This window comes from Oncorhynchus mykiss, chromosome 7, assembly GCF_013265735.2.
Source record: "Oncorhynchus mykiss isolate Arlee chromosome 7, USDA_OmykA_1.1, whole genome shotgun sequence".
Lineage (NCBI taxonomy): Eukaryota > Metazoa > Chordata > Actinopteri > Salmoniformes > Salmonidae > Oncorhynchus > Oncorhynchus mykiss.
Window position 1 is genome coordinate 7,151,876 of NC_048571.1, and position 22,084 is coordinate 7,173,959.

At 47.6% G+C, this 22,084-nt stretch overlaps 1 protein-coding gene across 7 annotated transcripts in view; it reads left to right on the forward strand.

Annotated features, from left to right (window-relative positions):
• LOC110527298 (arf-GAP with GTPase, ANK repeat and PH domain-containing protein 1) overlaps positions 1-22,084 on the forward strand; it is a 249,244-nt gene that overhangs the window by 216,885 nt on the left and 10,275 nt on the right. For all 7 annotated transcript variants that reach the window (XM_036982303.1, XM_036982301.1, XM_036982302.1 and 4 more), the window contains one exon: positions 454-676. In XM_036982303.1, coding sequence (XP_036838198.1) covers positions 454-676 — 223 coding nt within the window. The remainder of the gene's footprint in view (positions 1-453; positions 677-22,084) is intronic.

A 22,084-nucleotide genomic window follows, 5' to 3' on the forward strand; every position in this document is an offset into this window, starting at 1 on the left:
TCTCCTTCACCTCCCGTCTGATCCTTCAGTAATACCTGTTCTATCTCCTTCACCTCCCGTCTGATCCTTCAGTAATACCTTTTCTGTCTCCTTCACCTCCCGTCTGATCCTTCAGTAATACCTGTTCTGTCTCCTTCACCTCCCGTCTGATCCTTCAGTAATACCTGTTCTGTCTCCTTCACCTCCCGTCTGATCCTTCAGTAATACCTGTTCTGTCTCCTTCACCTCCTGTCTGATCCTTCAGTAATACCTGTTCTGTCTCCTTCACCTCCCGTCTGATCCTTCAGTAATATGGTATTGATTGATTGATTGATTTTATTATCCAGTTAAAATAAACAATAATACGTTTTATGATTGTATCCATTTTTCTATGACCTTTTGAATCATTTTGCAAATATGTCTTATGGATTCAAATGAAGTATCTAAAATGTGTGTCTTTTCTCTGTTTCCCAGACCCCGACTGGGCCAGTCTCAACCTGGGAGCATTGATCTGTATCGAGTGTTCAGGGATCCACAGGAACCTGGGGACCCACCTATCTCGTGTTCGGTCCCTGGACCTGGATGAGTGGCCCCTGGAGCTTCTCAAGGTCATGACCTCTATAGGCAACGAGCTGGCCAATGAAGTGTGGGAGGGCAACGCACAGGGACGCCTCAAACCAGCACCCGACGCCACCAGGTAGGGGGAGCACTCCAGTCTCTTTGTCTCTGTCTGTTTCCTCTCCTCTCTGCTCACTCGCTCTCTGCTCTTTCTCTCTGCTCTCTCTCTCTGCTCTCTCTCTCTGCTCGCTCGCTCTCTCTGCTCGCTCTCTCTGCTCGCTCTCTCTCTGCTCTCTCTCTCTCTGCTCGCTCTCTCTCTGCTCACTCTCTCTGCTCGCTCTCCCTCTCTCTGCTCGCTCTCTCTCTCTCTGCTCGCTCGCTCTCTCTCTCTCTGCTCGCTCTCTCTCTCTCTCTCTCTCTCTGCTCGCTCTCTCTCTGCTCGCTCTCTCTCTGCTCGCTCTCTCTCTCTCTGCTCGCTCTCTCTCTCTCTGCTCGCTCGCTCTCTCTCTACTCGCTCTCTCTCTCTGCTCGCTCGCTCTCTCTCTACTCGCTCTCTCTCTCTCTGCTCACTCTCTCTCTACTCTCGCTCTCTCTCTCTGCTCACTCTAGTAGGGATGGGAACTGGGGACAGTAGTAGTGATGAAACTAGGGACAGTAGTAGTGATGGAAACTGGGGACAGTAGTAGGGATGGAAACTGGGATCAGTAGTAGGGATGGAAACTGGGGACAGTAGTAGGGATGGAAACTGGGGACAGTAGAAGTGATGGAAACTGGGGACAGTAGTAGTGATGGAAACTGGGATCAGTAGTAGGGATGGAAACTGGGATCAGTAGTAGGGATGGAAACTGGGGACAGTAGTAGGGATGGAAACTGGGGACAGTAGAAGTGATGGAAACTGGGGACAGTAGTAGTGATGGAAACTGGGGACAGCAGTAGTGACAGTGACAGGGACATTGTAATGATATTGGCAGCAGAGGTGGACAGTAGGTAAGAGTTATCCATTAGAGAGAGGGGGAAGTGAGTACGGAGTAATCAGTGACGTTTAACATGGTAACAGTGTTAATATCTGTGGCTTGTACTCTCACTGGCCCCAGCCCCTCTGCACTAACGTCTGCTGGGCGGTGTAATTATCAGCACACACACACACACACACACACACAATTATTGTCAGCCAAGCCCATGCTCCACCACCAGCCATCATAACAAATTAGAGCTGACTGCTGGCTGCATAAATATCGACTTCCCATTTTCCTCCTGTTCTCATTACTCTCCACAAGCACCTTTTAATTACTGGCCCCTACACCAAACATCTCTGGCTATGGATCCACCAGTTTCCCTTTTACACACACCAAGCATGCACACACACACACAGATGCATGCACGCACCTCACACACACAGATGCATGCACCACACACACACACAGATGCATGCACCACACACACACACAGATGCATGCACGCACCACACACACACACACACAGATGCATGCACGCACCACACACACACAGATGCACGCAACGCACCACACACACACACACACACGCTCATCTCCCCTTCCGTCAGTCGGCTAATGCATTTATTGTTATTCATGTACCTATTTATTTGTGTATTTGGGAGGCATGTATCCCCGTCGGGTGGAGCGACCAGGGGAACAGATTACAGAAGGGGTCAATATTATCTCAATTAACCCAGGACGCTCGGCTCGGCTTGGCAGAGCTCGCCAGACATTTGTCTCCCGTCGTCGCTGCCTATCGATAGGATAGTACTTCCTCGGCCATTCCTTAAGTGGCTGTTCAGTGTTCACTACGTCCCTCTACTGTACACTACTGCAGCTCACATGCAGCATGGTGCTCCTGCAGCCTCATGCTGAGTGTCCCATGGTCTGTGACGTGATGTGTACAGACCTGTCTCTGGGATGTTTATGAGATAAGTCACATTGCATGACCTGAGTCGATCATGTACTTGATATGTGTGTACTGATACTTGATGTATGCTAAATTAAACTGGTTATCCCTCAGATCTTCACTACGTGAACCACGACACAAAGACAGACATCTGAGTGTCTTGGAATAAAGTATCTACTGTTGGATTGTATGCATTTCATTTAGCTAGGTATAGAAGGTCAGTAGCTACTAGCTAGGTATAGAAGGCCAGTAGCTACTAGCTAGGTATAGAAGGCCAGTAGCTACTAGCTAGGTATAGAAAGCCAGTAGCTACTAGCTAGGTATAGAAGGTCAGTAGCTACTAGCTAGGTATAGAAGGTCAGTAGCTACTAGCTAGGTATAGAAGGCCAGTAGCTACTAGCTAGGTATAGAAGGTCAGTAGCTACTAGCTAGGTATAGAAGGCCAGTAGCTACTAGCTAGGTATAGAAGGTCAGTAGCTACTAGCTAGGTATAGAAGGTCAGTAGCTACTAGCTAGGTATAGAAGGCCAGTAGCTACTAGCTAGGTATAGAAGGTCAGTAGCTACTAGCTAGGTATAGAAGGTCAGTAGCTACTAGCTAGGTATAGAAGGCCAGTAGCTACTAGCTAGGTATAGAAGGTCAGTAGCTACTAGCTAGGTATAGAAGGTCAGTAGCTACTAGCTAGGTATAGAAGGCCAGTAGCTACTAGCTAGGTATAGAAGGCCAGTAGCTACTAGCTAGGTATAGAAGGTCAGTAGCTACTAGCTAGGTATAGAAGGCCAGTAGCTACTAGCTAGGTATAGAAGGTCAGTAGCTACTAGCTAGGTATAGAAGGCCAGTAGCTACTAGCTAGGTATAGAAGGTGTTAGTGTTGAAATACTGGAGAGTTGAGACCAAATCACGGACGCTGGACAGAGTGGATTTCAGTTGTAACAAAAGACAGTTTTAATGAGTCAGAGATATCTTGTCCCGCAGTTTTACGTGCACGGACCTAGTTCACATAACTCGGCAAGGAGCCAGGTGAAAAAGAGGCCTATACAATGGTTACATACATTTTTATACATAGAATAAAGTAGGTGGAGTCTTGTCGTTTCGGTCTTCTTGACTGGTCGGAGGGTTGGAGGCGGGCCTTGCTCTAGCCAGAGCGGGCCCCATTGGTGCACAGCAAAAGTTCTTTGCTCTTGGGACCGGCCAGTTAGAGGGAGATGAGATGTGTGTTTATATAAGGAAGAGGGGGTCAGTCTTATGGCTGGGTGTATGTGTTCTTACGGCGGAATGTCTTTGTTTATATGAGCTATGTGTATGAATATTTATATAACAAAGGCCAGTAGGTATAGACGGTCAGTAGCTACTAGCTAGGTATAGAAAGCCAGTAGCTACTAGCTAGGTATAGAAGGCCAGTAGCTACTAGCTAGGTATAGAAGGTCAGTAGCTACTAGCTAGGTATAGAAGGCCAGTAGCTACTAGCTAGGTATAGAAGGTCAGTAGCTACTAGCTAGGTATAGAAAGCCAGTAGCTACTAGCTAGGTATAGAAGGTCAGTAGCTACTAGCTAGGTATAGAAGGCCAGTAGCTACTAGCTAGGTATAGAAGGTCAGTAGCTACTAGCTAGGTATAGAAGGTCAGTAGCTACTAGCTAGGTATAGTAGGTCAGTAGCTACTAGCTAATCAAATCAAATCAAATCAAATTTTATTTGTCACATACACATGGTTAGCAGATGTTAATGCGAGTGTAGCGAAATGCTTGTGCTTCTAGTTCCGACAATGCAGTAATAACAAGTAATCTAACTAACAATTCCAAAACTACTGTCTTGTACACAGTGTAAGGGGATAAAGAATATGTACATAAGGATATATGAATGAGTGATGGTACAGAGCAGCATAGGCAAGATACAGTAGATGGTATCGGGTACAGTATGTACAAATGAGATGAGTATGTAAACAAAGTGGCATAGTATAGTATAAAGTGGCTAGTGATACATGTATTACATAAGGATACCGTCGATGATATAGAGTACAGTATATACGTATGCATATGAGATGAATAATGTAGGGTAAGTAACATTTATATAAGGTAGCATTGTTTAAAGTGGCTAGTGATATATTTACATCATTTCCCATCAATTCCCATTATTAAAGTGGCTGGAGTTGAGTCAGTGTCAGTGTGTTGGCAGCAGCCACTCAGTGTTAGTGGTGGCTGTTTAACAGTCTGATGGCCTTGAGATAGAAGCTGTTTTTCAGTCTCTCGGTCCCAGCTTTGATGCACCTGTACTGACCTCGCCTTCTGGATGATAGCGGGGTGAACAGGCAGTGGCTCGGGTGGTTGATGTCCTTGATGATCTTTATGGGTGGTGTAGGTGTCCTGGAGGGCAGGTAGTTTGCCCCCGGTGATGCGTTGTGCAGACCTCACTACCCTCTGGAGAGCCTTACGGTTGAGGGCGGTGCAGTTGCCATACCAGGCGGTGATACAGCCCGCCAGGATGCTCTCGATTGTGCATCTGTAGAAGTTTGTGAGTGCTTTTGGTGACAAGCCGAATTTCTTCAGCCTCCTGAGGTTGAAGAGGCGCTGCTGCGCCTTCTTCACGATGCTGTCTGTGTGAGTGGACCAATTCAGTTTGTCTGTGATGTGTATGCCGAGGAACTTAAAACTTGCTACCCTCTCCACTACTGTTCCATCGATGTGGATAGGGGGGTGTTCCCTCTGCTGTTTCCTGAAGTCCACAATCATCTCCTTAGTTTTGTTGACGTTGAGTGTGAGGTTGTTTTCCTGACACCACACTCCGAGGGCCCTCACCTCCTCCCTGTAGGCCGTCTCATCGTTGTTGGTAATCAAGCCTACCACTGTTGTGTCGTCCGCAAACTTGATGATTGAGTTGGAGGCGTGCGTGGCCACGCAGTCGTGGGTGAACAGGGAGTACAGGAGAGGGCTCAGAACGCAACCTTGTGGGGCCCCAGTGTTGAGGATCAGCGGGGGGGAGATGTTGTTGCCTACCCTCACCACCTGGGGGCGGCCCGTCAGGAAGTCCAGTACCCAGTTGCACAGGGCGGGGTCGAGACCCAGGGTCTCGAGCTTGATGACGAGCTTGGAGGGTACTATGGTGTTGAATGCCGAGCTGTAGTCGATGAACAGCATTCTCACATAGGTATTCCTCTTGTCCAGATGGGTTAGGGCAGTGTGCAGTGTGGTTGAGATTGCATCGTCTGTGGACCTATTTGGGCGGTAAGCAAATTGGAGTGGGTCTAGGGTGTCAGGTAGGGTGGAGGTGATATGGTCCTTGACTAGTCTCTCAAAGCACTTCATGATGACGGATGTGAGTGCTACGGGGCGGTAGTCATTTAGCTCAGTTACCTTAGCTTTCTTGGGAACAGGAACAATGGTGGCCCTCTTGGCCCCGTGGTCTCTCCCTGGCCCCGTGGTACTACTAGCTAGGTATAGAAGGCCAGTAGCTACTAGCTCGGTATAGTAGGCCAGTAGCTACTAGCTAGGTATAGAAGGCCAGTAGCTACTAGCTAGGTATAGAAGGCCAGTAGCTACTAGCTAGGTATAGAAGGTCAGTAGCTACTAGCTAGGTATAGAAGGTCAGTAGCTACTAGCTAGGTATAGAAGGTCAGTAGCTACTAGCTAGGTATAGAAGGTCAGTAGCTACTAGCTAGGTATAGAAGGCCAGTAGCTACTAGCTAGGTATAGTAGGCCAGTAGCTACTAGCTAGGTATAGAAGGCCAGTAGCTACTAGCTAGATATAGAAGGCCAGTAGCTACTAGCTAGGTATAGAAGGCCAGTAGCTACTAGCTAGGTATAGAAGGTCAGTAGCTACTAGCTAGGTATAGAAGGTCAGTAGCTACTAGCTAGGTATAGAAGGCCAGTAGCTACTAGCTAGGTATAGAAGGTCAGTAGCTACTAGCTAGGTATAGAAGGCCAGTAGCTACTAGCTAGGTATAGAAGGCCAGTAGCTACTAGCTAGGTATAGAAGGTCAGTAGCTACTAGCTAGGTATAGAAGGCCAGTAGCTACTAGCTAGGTATAGAAGGTCAGTAGCTACTAGCTAGGTATAGAAGGTCAGTAGAACTGTGTCCAGGCTTTGGCTGGTGGCTGAATCTGAATCCATCTGGATGGATGAAACAAGTCTCTCCCTGGCCCCGTGGTCTCTCCTTGGCCCTGTGGTCTCTCCGTGGTCTCTCCCGGGCCCCGTGGTCTCTCCCTGGCCCCGTGGTCTCTCCCTGGCCTCGTGGTCTCTCCCTGGCCTCGTGGTCTCTCCCTGGCCCCGTGGTTTCTCCCTGGCCCCGTGGTCTCTCCCTGGCCTCGTGGTCTCTCCCTGGCCTCGTGGTCTCTCCCTGGCCCCGTGGTCTCTCCCTGGCCCCGTGGTCTCTCCACTGAGTAATAGATGCAGAAATGTAATTTAGCAAGTGACTGATTTAATGATCCAGGGGGTAATTAATGGACTGATTATCTTAATGTTAAATATGGCCAGCAGCAATTACACTGACCTCCCGCCTGTCATGGTCTGGTACCTCTCCCTTTCTCTCGCCTTCCAATTAGGTCCTGTTCTGTTTGGGGGAAGCAAGGGAGGGAGAGATGTGGGCATTAGTGTTAGGTCCTGTTTGAGGGATGGAGGAGGCATGGAGGGAGGAATGGAGAGGGAGAGAGAAAGGGAGAGGGAGAGAGAAAGGGAGAGGGAGAGAGAAAGGGAGGGAGGAATGGAGATGGAGAGAGAGAGAGAGGGAGAGAAAGGGATGGAGAGAGAGAGAGAGAGAGAGAAAGGGATGGAGAGAGAGAGAAAGAGAGGGAGGGTTGTAGGGACAGCGAGAGGGGGGGGAATGGAGAGAAAGAGAGGGAGGGTTGGAGGGAGAGAGAAAGATGATTACAAAAAGATAATTACTTGACACATTGGAAAGAATTAACAAAAAAACTGAGCAAACTAGAATGCTATTTGGCCCTAAACAGAGAGTACACAGTGGCAGAATACCTGACCACTGTGACTGACCCAAAATTAAGGAAAGCTTTGACTATGTACAGACTCAGTGAGCATAGCCTTGCTATTGAGAAAGGCCGCCGTAGGCAGACATGGCTCTCAAGAGAAGACAGGCTATGTGCTCACTGCCCACAAAATGAGGTGGAAACTGAGCTGCACTTCCTAACCTATTGCCCAATGTATGACCATATTAGAGAGACATATTTCCCTCAGATTACACAGATCCACAAAGAATTCGAAAACAAATCCAATTTTGATAAACTCCCATATCTACTGGGTGAAATTCCACAGTGTGCCATCACAGCAGCAAGATTTGTGACCTGTTGCCACGAGAAAAGGGCAACCAGTGAAGAACAAACACCATTGTAAATACAACCCATATTTATGCTTATTTATTTTATTATTTTATTTTACATTTGTACATTGTTAAAACACTGTATATATATAATAGGACATTTGGATTGTCTTTATTGTTTTAAACTTCTGTATGTGTAATGTTTACTGTTCATTTTTATTGTTTATTTCACTTTATATATTCACTTTATATATTATCTACCTCACTTGCTTTGGCAATGTTAACAAATGTTTCCCATGCCAATAAAGCTCCTTGAATTGAATTGAATTGAATTGAATTGAAAGAGATGGCGGTTTGGAGGGAGAAGCAGTGCATTGGCATGGGAGTATTAAACACATTTTTCCTCCTCTTCTCTCTGCTCTGTCCCGTTTGGAGCGGAGGGAGGAACCATCTTTGGAGAGATCACACGTAGCTTAGCGCCGCTCGCTGTAGCCTCCATACAGATCTGATAATATATGTGACATGATAGGCCTCCCCTGCTGTCCTGCTCTCTCTTCAGACCAATGAGCTTTCCTCAGCCCTCCTCTGTCTCCAAGCTTCTCTCTCTCTCTTTCTCTCTCTCTCTCTCTTCAGACCAATGAGCTTTACTCAGCCCTCCTCCCTCGCCAAGCTTCTCTCTCTTTCTCTCTCTCTTCAGACCAATGAGCTTTACTCAGCCCTCCTCCCTCGCCAAGCTTCTCTCTCCTCTCTCTCTCTCTCCTCTCTCTCTCCTCTCTCTCTCTCTCGTTCTCTCTCTCTTCAGACCAATGAGCTTTACTCAGCCCTCCTCTCTCTCCAAGCTTCTCTCTCTTCAGACCAATGAGCTTTACTCAGCCCTCCTCTCTCTCCAAGCTTCTCTCTCTTCAGACCAATGAGCTTTACTCAGCCCTCCTCTCTCTCCAAGCTTCTCTCTCTCTCTCTCTCTCTCTCTCTCTCTTCAGACCAATGAGCTTTACTCAGCCCTCCTCTCTCTCCAAGCTTCTCTCTCTCTCTTCAGACCAATGAGCTTTACTCAGCCCTCCTCCCTCGCCAAGCTTCTCTCTCTCTCTCTCTCTCTCTCTCTCTCTCTCTCTTCAGACCAATGAGCTTTACTCAGCCCTCCTCTCTCTCCAAGCTTCTCTCTCTCTCTTCAGACCAATGAGCTTTACTCAGCCCTCCTCCCTCTCCAAGCTTCTCTCTCTGTCTGTTGGTCACTGGGGCCAGGACTCTCTGTTCATGATGTAGAGATGCTATAGTGAATGTTGTAAATAGTGAAATAAGGGAGTGTTTTGAGAAGGCTGCCAGAATAGTCAGAAGAGAAGAAAGTGATGGTGAACCCAGTGCAGTGTGTCTGACTCCAGGGTACCAGCCAGCACTGCTCTGCTGTAGCCATAGGCTGCTGTCCTCTAGAGTTCCCTTGACACAATGTGGCAAAAGGCCCCCAAAAACACCAAAATCATCAACCTTCTCTAAACGTTCACTTGAACCTCTCGCTGCCCGCAGTTAACCATTATCACCTCTAATGGCTACAGCTCCTGGTAGGCTGTGTTTGGTCTGGTCCGGTAACCCCCCCTATCTGATGGCTACAGCTCCTGGTAGGCTGTGTTTGGTCTGGTCCGGTAACCCCCCCTATCTGATGGCTACAGCTCCTGGTAGGCTGTGTTTGGTCTGGTCCGGCGACCCCCCCCCCCTCTATCTGATGGCTACAGCTCCTGGTAGGCTGTGTTTGGTCTGGTCCGGCGACCCCACCCCCCCCCCCCATCTGATGGCTACAGCCCCTGGTAGGCTGTGTTTGGTCTGGCCCGGTGACGCCCCCTATCTGATGGTCAGTGCTGAGGGCCGGGTCAAGGGCTGCTGAAACTGGGAACAATGACTACTACAGTAGTAACCCGTAGGCCTTGCACTGCTGTGCTGGTGTAACTCATTATTATCATCAAGCAACTCTCTCATTGTGTTAATGATGTGATGGCTGCCATGGATACCACACCAGAGGCCTGGGCCGTGAGTCTGGAGGGCCGTTAGCTGCCTGTTTGACGGAGGCGTTAGCAGGCCTGAGCCAGCAGTAGTGACAGCTCCTCTCATCCAGCCTGCCGGTGACTTTGTGGGATTGTGGCGTTCCTTTGGCGGCCATGTCGCCATCACTCGACACGACCCCCGACACGCAAACACACGCTGACGTTTGGCAGCCTGTCATAGTGGCTGATTGTCTTGACCAGCGCATCAACACGCCTTTGCACGGCCCATCCTCCTGCTCGCAGTTGACCTTTGTTAGCTTCACCCTCTGACTGTTGGGGTCAATGTGTTTGTTTCAGTCTACAGTTGAACTGGAGAGGGTAACTGAAAGGATTGAAGTGTTGGATAGACTGACTGGTCACCTAGCTTTGTGAAGTGGGCGGGGAGGGGGAAGTAATTGGTGGTGGACAATAATGGGACAAGGAAAGGGGGAGGGGATGCTAGGAGGCCTCACCTTAATTAGACAGCTGAAGGATGGAGGGAACGAGAGAAAAGAGGAGAGGGAAACAGCCAGCCATCCCAGGCACGCCATCATTCCACAGACACACGACCAGCTCCTCAGCGCCCAGCCCTACGACACACTTCACGTCAGCCTGCCTCATGACAAATGTCCAGCTAGTAATAATTCAACAGAAGGCCCAGCGTGCCTCACGGAGGACAGAGATAAGCCTTTATGGGAATAGATTAGTCTTGTTCCCCTAAGAAAGGGCAGCGGTAACACATTTAAAATTAGACCAGACAGGGCTTTTAATCTGGACCGGGGTGCAGGTGTGGGAGGGTGAGGCCCACCCTCCAGAAAGCGGTGGGATTGGGCCCCAGGGACCAGAGGGGACAGGGGCCCACACAGGATAATTATCCCCCAGGGTAGAGGTGTGCTGGGGCTCTCCTCGGTGTCTGTGTGCGTTTGCTTGGATGTGTGTGTGCACACTTTCAAGTCTTTGTGCGTGCACTTTTGTGCGTGCTGCCTGTGAGTGCTGTCCCAGACGAAGAGCTGTAGATAGCCTGGGTCTTGGTGAGGTCTGTTTATTCTGTTAGTTAACTAGCTGGTCCTTCTCGGTGAGGTCTGTTTAATCTGTTAGTTAACTAGCTGGTCCTTCCCTCTTGGTGAGGTCTGTTTAATCTGTTAGTTAACTAGCTGGTTCTTCTCTCTTGGTGAGGTCTGTTTAATATGTTAGTTCACTAGCTGGTTCTTCTCTCTTGGTGAGGTCTGTTTAATCTGTTAGTTAACTAGCTGGTTCTTCTCTCTTGGTGAGGTCTGTTTATTCTGTTAGTTAACTAGCTGGTCCTTCTCTCTTGGTGAGGTCTGTTTAATCTGTTAGTTAACTAGCTGGTCCTTCTCTCTTGGTGAGGTCTGTTTAATCTGTTAGTTAACTAGCTGGTCCTTCCCTCCTTCCCTCTTGGTGAGGTCTGTTTATTCTGTTAGTTAACTAGCTGGTCCTTCTCTCTTGGTGAGGTCTGTTTAATCTGTTAGTTAACTAGCTGGTCCTTCCCTCTTGGTGAGGTCTGTTTAATCTGTTAGTTAACTAGCTGGTCCTTCCCTCTTGGTGAGGTCTGTTTAATCTGTTAGTTAACTAGCTGGTTCTTCTCTCTTGGTGAGGTCTGTTTATTCTGTTAGTTAACTAGCTGGTCCTTCCCTCTTGGTGAGGTCTGTTTATTCTGTTAGTTAGCTAGCTGGTCCTTCTCTCTTGGTGAGGTCTGTTTAATATGTTAGTTAACTAGCTGGTCCTTCCCTCTTGGTGAGGTCTGTTTATTCTGTTAGTTAACTAGCTGGTCCTTCCCTCTTGGTGAGGTCTGTTTAATCTGTTAGTTAACTAGCTGGTCCTTCTCTCTTGGTGAGGTCTGTTTAATCTGTTAGTTAACTAGCTGGTCCTTCTCTCTTGGTGAGGTCTGTTTAATCTGTTAGTTAACTAGCTGGTCCTTCTCTCTTGGTGAGGTCTGTTTAATATGTTTGTTAACTAACTGGTCCTTCTCTCTTGGTGAGGTCTGTTTAATCTGTTAGTTAACTAGCTGGTCCTTCTCTCTTGGTTAGGTCTGTTTAATCTGTTAGTTAACTAGCTGGTCCTTCTCTCTTGGTGAGGTCTGTTTAATCTGTTAGTTAACTAGCTGGTCCTTCCCTCTTGGTGAGGTCTGTTTTAATCTGTTAGTTAACTAGCTGGTCCTTCCCTCCACCCCACAGCATCATCTTTATCCCACTGATAGGAGCCAGCCATTCCCTGCATTTTTTTAAATCTCTCTCTCTCTCTCTCTCTCTCACACACACACACACACACACACACACACACACACACACACACACACACACACACACACACACACACTTATCTGACAGGCAGGGACCACAGCGTAAACGTTGAAAATAATTGGCTTCCTACATTGTAATTCCTCTGTAAAAAGGGAGCTGCCCTTGATTAAATTAGACCCTGATAGACATTCATTTTTACATGACTGGCTGCTTACTATCTCTCCCCGTAATCCTGTCCCCAACTAGGTTAACAAGGCTTCCAATTTACTATTGACATTAAACTGGCTGACGAGCCAATCAGAGAGCCATTCATCCCAGGCTGATGCAGTCGTCGTGAGGAGGGATGCTAATAAGGGAAGACTAAGGGTCTATTATTTATGGCTGACTCATCAGATGATCTGGTCAACGAGATGACCTCATCTAGGGTTTCATCCCCCAATTTAATAATGAAGAAATGCATAATAATGTGTGTCTGGCTGTGAGTCTCTCTCTCCCTCTGTCTGTCTCCCTCTCTCTCCCTCTGTCTCTCTCTCTCCCTCTGTCTCTCTCTCTCCCTCTGTCTCTCTCTCTCCCTCTGTCTCTCTCTCTCCCTCTGTCTCTCTCTCTCTCCCTCTGTCTGTCTCTCTCTCTTCCTCTGTCTGTGTGTCTCTCTCGCTCTCCCTCTCTCTCCCTCTGTCTGTCTGTCTCTCTCTCTTTCTACCTCTCTCTCCCTCTGTCTGTGTCTTTGTCTCTCTCTCCCCCTCTGTCTCTCGCTCTCCCTCTGTCGGTCTCTCTCCCTCTGTCGGTCTCTCTCCCTCTGTCGGTCTCTCTCCCTCTGTCGGTCTCTCTCCCTCTGTCGGTCTCTCTCTCCCTCTTTGTCTGTCTCTCTCTCCCTCTGTCTCGCTCTCTCTCTCCCTCTGTGTGTGTCTCTCTCCCTCTGTGTGTCTGTCTCTCCCTCTGTGTGTGTATTACCTCTCTCATGTTCCCATTCCTGAAGCACAGATTAGTCTGTATATGGATAATAAGTGAAGTGGTAGGTAGCTAGGCCTTTCTGTAATTGCCGTATTTGTCCCCAAATTATTTTGTCTGCGAGTTCTCCTTGTTGTCTTGGTAATGTGTTCAGACTGAATTGGTTCACTGTTAGTACAGACCTTGGCTGGTAAACATTTTAAACAGACCATAACAGATCTAGCAGGGGCTAATTGAGAAGATGTCTTATTTACTCCCAATTGAATAATCCCACTGTTTGATGGTTTGGAAATGAGATGAAGTGAATTCAGTGTGAAACGTAGACAGGCTGCATCTATCTGTGTGTGTAATGTATCTATCTGTCTGTGTAATGTATCTATCTGTCTGTGTAACGTATCTATCTGTGTGTGTAATGTATCTATCTGTGTGTGTAATGTATCTATCTGTCTGTGTAATGTATCTATCTGTAATGTATCTATCTGTGTGTGTAATGTATCTATCTGTGTGTGTAATGTATCTATCTGTCTGTGTAATGTATCTATCTGTCTGTGTAATGTATCTATCTGTCTGTGTAATGTATCTATCTGTGTGTGTAATGTATCTATCTGTGTGTGTAATGTATCTATCGTTTGTTTCATTTGATTGTCCCATAAAGCTTGCTGTCTACATGCAGTCCTATGTGCTGTCCTTAACTTAGTTGAAAAATATTAATACTTGGAAATAAAACGATCCTCTGTGATTTAAAACAGTTGAATCTGAGCCGTAATGAAGTGACTGTTTCTGGGAGGGTGATGATATGTGATTTAAAACAGTTGAATCTGAGCCGTAATGAAGTGACTGTTTCTGGGAGGGTGATGATATGTGATTTAAAACAGTTGAATCTGAGCCGTAATGAAGTGACTGTGTCTGGGAGGGTGATGATATGTGATTTAAAACAGTTGAATCTGAGCCGTAATGAAGTGACTGTGTCTGGGAGGGTGACGATATGTGATTTAAAACAGTTGAATCTGAGCCGTAATGAAGGGACTGTTTCTGGGAGGGTGATGATATGTGATTTAAAACAGTTGAATCTGAGCCGTAATGAAGTGACTGTTTCTGAGAGGGTGATGATATGTGATTTAAAACAGTTGAATCTGAGCCGTAATGAAGGGACTGTTTCTGGGAGGGTGATGATATGTGATTTAAAACAGTTGAATCTGAGCCGTAATGAAGTGACTGTTTCTGGGAGGGTGATGATATGTGATTTAAAACAGTTGAATCTGAGCCGTAATGAAGTGACTGTGTCTGGGAGGGTGATGATATGTGATTTAAAACAGTTGAATCTGAGCCGTAATGAAGTGACTGTTTCTGGGAGGGTGATGATATGTGATTTAAAACAGTTGAATCTGAGCCGTAATGAAGTGACTGTGTCTGGGAGGGTGATGATATGTGATTTAAAACAGTTGAATCTGAGCCGTAATGAAGTGACTGTGTCTGGGAGGGTGATGATATGTGATTTAAAACAGTTGAATCTGAGCCGTAATGGTGGGACTGTGTCTGGGAGGGTGATGATATGTGATTTAAAACAGTTGAATCTGAGCCGTAATGGTGGGACTGTGTCTGGGAGGGTGATGATATGTGATTTAAAACAGTTGAATCTGAGCCGTAATGAAGTGACTGTGTCTGGGAGGGTGATGATATGTGATTTAAAACAGTTGAATCTGAGCCGTAATGGTGGGACTGTGTCTGGGAGGGTGATGATATGTGATTTAAAACAGTTGAATCTGAGCCGTAATGAAGTGACTGTGTCTGGGAGGGTGATGATATGTGATTTAAAACAGTTGAATCTGAGCCGTAATGGCGGGACTGTGTCTGGGAGGGTGACGATATGTGATTTAAAACAGTTGAATCTGAGCCGTAATGGTGGGACTGTTTCTGGGAGGGTGACGATATGTGATTTAAAACAGTTGAATCTGAGCCGTAATGGCGGGACTGTGTCTGGGAGGGTGGTGATATGTGATTTAAAACAGTTGAATCTGAGCCGTAATGGTGGGACTTTGTCTGGGAGGGTGACGATATGTGATTTAAAACAGTTGAATCTGAGCCGTAATGGTGGGACTGTGTCTGGGAGGGTGATGATATGTGATTTAAAACAGTTGAATCTGAGCCGTAATGAAGTGACTGTGTCTGGGAGGGTGATGATATGTGATTTAAAACAGTTGAATCTGAGCCGTAATGGCGGGACTGTGTCTGGGAGGGTGACGATATGTGATTTAAAACAGTTGAATCTGAGCCGTAATGGTGGGACTGTGTCTGGGAGGGTGATATGTGATTTAAAACAGTTGAATCTGAGCCGTAATGGTGGGACTGTGTCTGGGAGGGTGATGATATGTGATTTAAAACAGTTGAATCTGAGCCGTAATGGTGGGACTGTGTCTGGGAGGGTGATGATATGTGATTATTTAACAGTTGAATCTGAGCCGTAATGGTGGGACTGTGTCTGGGAGGGTGATGATATGTGATTTAAAACAGTTGAATCTGAGCCGTAATGGTGGGACTGTGTCTGGGAGGGTGATGATATGTGATTTAAAACAGTTGAATCTGAGCCGTAATGGCGGGACTGTGTCTGGGAGGGTGACGATATGTGATTTAAAACAGTTGAATCTGAGCCGTAATGGTGGGACTGTGTCTGGGAGGGGGATGATATGTGATTTAAAACAGTTGAATCTGAGCCGTAATGAAGTGACTGTGTCTGGGAGGGTGATGATATGTGATTTAAAACAGTTGAATCTGAGCCGTAATGGTGGGACTGTGTCTGGGAGGGTGATATGTGATTTAAAACAGTTGAATCTGAGCCGTAATGGTGGGACTGTGTCTGGGAGGGTGATATGTGATTTAAAACAGTTGAATCTGAGCCGTAATGGTGGGACTGTGTCTGGGAGGGTGATGATATGTGATTTAAAACAGTTGAATCTGAGCCGTAATGGTGGGACTGTTTCTGGGAGGGTGACGATATGTGATTTAAAACAGTTGAATCTGAGCCGTAATGGTGGGTCTGTGTCTGGGAGGGTGATGATATGTGATTTAAAACAGTTGAATCTGAGCCGTAATGAAGTGACTGTTTCTGGGAGGGGGGTGATATGTGATTTAAAACAGTTGAATCTGAGCCGTAATGAAGTGACTGTTTCTGGGAGGGTGACGATATGTGATTTAAAACAGTTGAATCTGAGCCGTAATGGTGGGACTGTGTCTGGGAGGGTGATGATATGTGATTTAAAACAGTTGAATCTGAGCCGTAATGGCGGGACTGTGTCTGGGAGGGGGATGATATGTGATTTAAAACAGTTGAATCTGAGCCGTAATGGTGGGACTGTGTCTGGGAGGGTGATGATATGTGATTTAAAACAGTTGAATCTGAGCCGTAATGGTGGGACTGTGTCTGGGAGGGTGACGATATGTGATTTAAAACAGTTGAATCTGAGCCGTAATGGCGGGACTGTGTCTGGGAGGGGGATGATATGCACCATTGGAGCTGTGGAACTGTTCTGTTTCAGCCAGGTCCCCTGTGAGAAGCTTCAGAAAAGGGGTACAAATGTCTGTTAAAACACCTTCTAATCCCACTCATCTGCATCGGGGCTAATATGAACAGAAATGTCAATGGGTCTGGACTCTCTCAGGACTTCCTGGTCGGGTCACAAGGTAGGTAGGCAGCCAGGTTTGTGCTCAGCCAGACACTGTCCCTCTCCCCCTACACACTCTCCCCTTTCCCTTACCTCTCTCTCCTTGCCCCCTACCTCTCTCTCTATCCCTTCTCTCCCTCTTGACCTTTCCCCTCTTATCTGCTCTTCATGCCACTACTGGAGCGTGCTCTTTCTCCCTCTACCTCTCTCTCTCCTCCTCCCTCCCTCCTTTCCTCTCTCTCTGCTCTTCATGCTACTACTGGAGCGTGCTCTGTCTCCCTCTACCTCTCTCTCTCCTCCTCCCTCCCTCCTTTCCTCTCTCTCTGCTCTTCATGCTACTACTGGAGCGTGCTCTGTCTCCCTCTACCTCTCTCTCCTTCCCTCTCTCTCTCCTCCTCCCTCCCTCCTTTCCTCTCTCTCTGCTCTTCATGCCACTACTGGAACGTGCTCTGTCTCCCTCTACCTCTCTCTCCTTCCCTCCCTCTACCTCTCTCTCCTCCCTCTCTCTCCTTCCCCTCCCTCTCCTCCTCCCTCTCTCTCTCCTCCTCCCTCCGTCCTTTCCTCTCTCTCCTTCCCCTCCCTCTCTCTCTCCTCCTCCCTCTCTCTCTCCTCCTCCCTCTCTCTCTCCTCCTCCCTCCCTCCTTTCCTCTCTCTCTGCTCTTCATGCCACTACTGGAGCATTGTGATTCAGCTGAGGGCACTTCCCATCAGCTTTGCCCATTTTCCCCCAGCCAGCCAATCAGGGAGCAGTATCAAGCCAGGCAAAGGCTCAGTAACAGAGACACTAATCTGTTCATCATAAAAAAGAGCTGTTTAATTATCTGTGACTATCCAGGGGCAGCTAACCACCAAAGTGTAATTGATTTCAGACCCCTTGTTTTGGGGGGGGGGGGGGGGTCTAGGGTATTTTTACCTTGTAAGACAATAGTATCTATCTGCTCTCTATTTTACAGCTATTCTGCTGTCTGTCTGCCTCTTCTTTCTGTGGTACCATGTGTACCTTGTTCCCTCTTCCCTCTCTGTATGTGTTGTTCCCTCTTCCCTCTCTGTATGTGTTGTTCCCTCTAGTGACTACCTCTCTGTATGTGTTGTTCCCTCTTCCCTCTCTGTATGTGTTGTTCCCTCTAGTGACTACCTCTCTGTATGTGTTGTTCCCTCTAGTGACTATCTCTCTGTATGTGTTGTTCCCTCTAGTGACTACCTCTCTGTATGTGTTGTTCCCTCTAGTGACTACCTCTCTGTATGTGTTGTTCCCTCTAGTGACTACCTCTCTGTATGTGTTGTTCCCTCTAGTGACTACCTCTCTGTATGTGTTGTTCCATCTAGTGACTACCTCTCTGTATGTGTTGTTCCATCTAGTGACTACCTCTCTGTATGTGTTGTTCCCTCTAGTGACTATCTCTCTGTATGTGTTGTTCCCTCTAGTGACTACCTCTCTGTATGTGTTGTTCCCTCTAGTGACTACCTCTCTGTATGTGTTGTTCCCTCTAGTGACTACCTCTCTGTATGTGTTGTTCCCTCTAGTGACTACCTCTCTGTATGTGTTGTTCCATCTAGTGACTACCTCTCTGTATATGTTGTTCCATCTAGTGACTACCTCTCTGTATGTGTTGTTCCCTCTAGTGACTACCTCTCTGTATGTGTTGTTCCATCTAGTGACTACCTCTCTGTATGTGTTGTTCCCTCTTCCCTCTCTGTATGTGTTGTTCCCTCTAGTGACTACCTCTCTGTATGTGTTGTTCCCTCTAGTGACTACCTCTCTGTATGTGTTGTTCCCTCTAGTGACTACCTCTCTGTATGTGTTGTTCCCTCTAGTGACTACCTCTCTCCTCTCTGTATGTGTTGTTCCCTCTAGTGACTACCTCTCTGTATGTGTTGTTCCCTCTAGTGACTACCTCTCTGTATGTGTTGTTCCCTCTAGTGACTACCTCTCTGTATGTGTTGTTCCCTCTAGTGACTACCTCTCTGTATGTGTTGTTCCCTCTAGTGACTACCTCTCTGTATGTGTTGTTCCCTCTAGTGACTACCTCTCTGTATGTGTTGTTCCCTCTAGTGACTACCTCTCTGTATGTGTTGTTCCCTCTAGTGACTACCTCTCTGTATGTGTTGTTCCCTCTAGTGACTACCTCTCTGTATGTGTTATTCCCTCTAGTGACTACCTCTCTGTATGTGTTGTTCCCTCTAGTGACTACCTCTCTGTATGTGTTGTTCCCTCTAGTGACTACCTCTCAGTATGTGTTGTTCCCTCTAGTGACTACCTCTCTGTATGTGTTGTTCCCTCTAGTGACTACCTCTCTGTATGTGTTGTTCCCTCTAGTGGCTACCTCTCTGTATGTGTTGTTACCTCTAGTGACTACCTCTCTATGTGTTGTTCCCTCTAGTGACTACCTCTTCCCTCTCTGTATGTGTTGTTCCCTCTAGTGACTACCTCTCTGTATGTGTTGTTCCCTCTAGTGACTACCTCTTCCCTCTCTGTATGTGTTGTTCCCTCTAGTGACTACCTCTCTGTATGTGTTGTTCCATCTAGTGACTACCTCTCTGTATGTGTTGTTCCCTCTAGTGGCTACCTCTCTGTATGTGTTGTTCCCTCTAGTGACTACCTCTCTGTATGTGTTGTTCCCTCTAGTGGCTACCTCTTTGTATGTGTTGTTCCCTCTAGTGGCTACCTCTCTGTATGTGTTGTTCCCTCTAGTGGCTACCTCTCTGTATGTGTTGTTCCCTCTAGTGGCTACCTCTCTGTATGTGTTGTTCCATCTAGTGACTACCTCTCTGTATGTGTTATTCCCTCTAGTGACTACCTCTCTGTATGTGTTGTTACCTCTAGTGACTACCTCTCTGTATGTGTTGTTCCATCTAGTGACTACCTCTCTGTATGTGTTATTCCCTCTAGTGACTACCTCTCTGTATGTGTTGTTCCCTCTAGTGACTACCTCTCTGTATGTGTTGTTCCCTCTAGTGACTACCTCTCTGTATGTGTTGTTCCCTCTAGTGACTACCTCTCTGTATGTGTTATTCCCTCTAGTGACTACCTCTCTGTATGTGTTGTTCCCTCTAGTGACTACCTCTCTGTATGTGTTGTTCCCTCTAGTGACTACCTCTCAGTATGTGTTGTTCCCTCTAGTGACTACCTCTCTGTATGTGTTGTTCCCTCTAGTGACTACCTCTCTGTATGTGTTGTTCCCTCTAGTGGCTACCTCTCTGTATGTGTTGTTACCTCTAGTGACTACCTCTCTATGTGTTGTTCCCTCTAGTGACTACCTCTTCCCTCTCTGTATGTGTTGTTCCCTCTAGTGACTACCTCTCTGTATGTGTTGTTCCCTCTAGTGACTACCTCTTCCCTCTCTGTATGTGTTGTTCCCTCTAGTGACTACCTCTCTGTATGTGTTGTTCCATCTAGTGACTACCTCTCTGTATGTGTTGTTCCCTCTAGTGGCTACCTCTCTGTATGTGTTGTTCCCTCTAGTGACTACCTCTCTGTATGTGTTGTTCCCTCTAGTGGCTACCTCTCTGTATGTGTTGTTCCCTCTAGTGGCTACCTCTCTGTATGTGTTGTTCCCTCTAGTGACTACCTCTCTGTATGTGTTGTTCCCTCTAGTGACTACCTCTCTGTATGTGTTGTTCCCTCTAGTGACTACCTCTCTGTATGTGTTATTCCCTCTAGTGACTACCTCTCTGTATGTGTTGTTCCCTCTAGTGACTACCTCTCTGTATGTGTTGTTCCCTCTAGTGACTACCTCTCTGTATGTGTTGTTCCCTCTAGTGACTACCTCTCTCCTCTCTGTATGTGAGCCTGTGTGTATGGTCTGGGCATCTCACCCTGGTCTTAGTCTCCTCAGGTTTACTGGGGGAGCTGTCCAGGTGACAGATTCCTCCTGTCAGACCTCATTACCTGGGAGTCAGTGGAACCCTAACGAGTTGTAACGAGTCCTAACGAGCTGAATTAGAGAGGGCTAATTAGGGCAAAGGAGAAGGCCACTCTGCTCACTCACTGACTGACGACGCTGTGTGTGTGTGTGTGTGTGTGACTGACTGACTGACTGACGACGCTGTGTGTGTCACTGACTGACGACGCTGTGTGGTCTTCTTGTGTGTCACTGACTGACTGACTGAAGGACGACGTGGTGTGTGTGTGTGTCACTGACTGACTGACAACGCTGTGTGGTGTGTGTGTCACTGACTGACTGACGACGCTGTGTGGTGTTTGTCACTGACTGACTGACAACGCTGTGTGGTGTGTGTGTGTGTGTGTGTGTGTGTCACTGACTGAGGACTTCAGTCCAACCTGGTTCCTCTCACTGCTCTGCCACAGTTCCATTCTGTAATGAATGGTGGTGGTATTCCTGAGGTCTGTGCGTCTCACAGTGCAGATCAGACCCAGCAACACACTGTTAGAATGGGAATGTGATATGGATGTTATTATGTATGTTAACAAGGATGTCTTCTCTCTTTGTTAAGAGATAAAGATGATCATGTTGAGGAATGTCTCATGATGATGTGTTGTTGTTGGAGGGCATCGAATAACAGCCCTTTACGGTAATGATGCTGGAAATGATCATGATGCTGGTGATGACAGTTATGATAATGCTGGTAATTTTAGACATGGGTAATAAGGTCAACTCCATTTTAGGTGGAAAACAACGACACATTATTTAGTCACTTAATGAATCACTGCGTGTCACAAAAATGTCATCACTTTAATAGGCAACATTAGCCATCAACTGTAAATGATCATTTGATAACACCATAATGCTAGATAATGACTATTGTTCTGATTTATTAGGATGTGGGACTCTGCTGTGAGTCTTGTATCCAGGGTCTATTTTGGGGTCGTAGACCTCCTCCCTCCCCGTGGTCGTAGACCCCCTCCCCCCCCTGGTCGTAGACCCCCCTCCCTTCCCGTGGTCGTAGACCCCCTCCCTCCCCGTGGTCATAGACCCCCTCCCTCCCCGTGGTCGTAGACCCCCTCCCTCCCCTGGTCGTAGACCCCCTCCCCCCCCCGTGGTCGTAGACCCCCTCCCCCCCCCTGGTCGTAGACCCCCTCCCCCCCCTGGTCGTAGACCCCCTCCCTCCCCGCGGTCGTAGACCCCCTCCCTCCCCGCGGTCGTAGACCCCCTCCCTCCCTGTGGTCGTAGACCCCCTCCCTCCCTCCCTGTGGTCGTAGACCCCCTCCCTCCCTCCCCGTGGTCGTAGACCCCCTCCCTTCCCCTGGTCGTAGACTCCCTCCCTCCCTCCCCCTGGTCGTAGACCCCCTCCCTCCTTCCCCCTGGTCATAGACCCCCTCCCTCCCCGTGGTCGTAGTGGCAGTGGAGAGCAGCTGGTTGACCAGTCACGGTCGGACGGCCCAGTGGAGTGGACGGCTGTCAGAGTTGACCAATCAGACGGGGCTCTGCCTGGGGGTCTGGGGGAGACAGGAAACTACTGGGCCTGTGTGTAAACACACTGCAACAAAGAGACTGGCCAGGGAGAACCAACACACACAGAAATAATACAAACACAGACT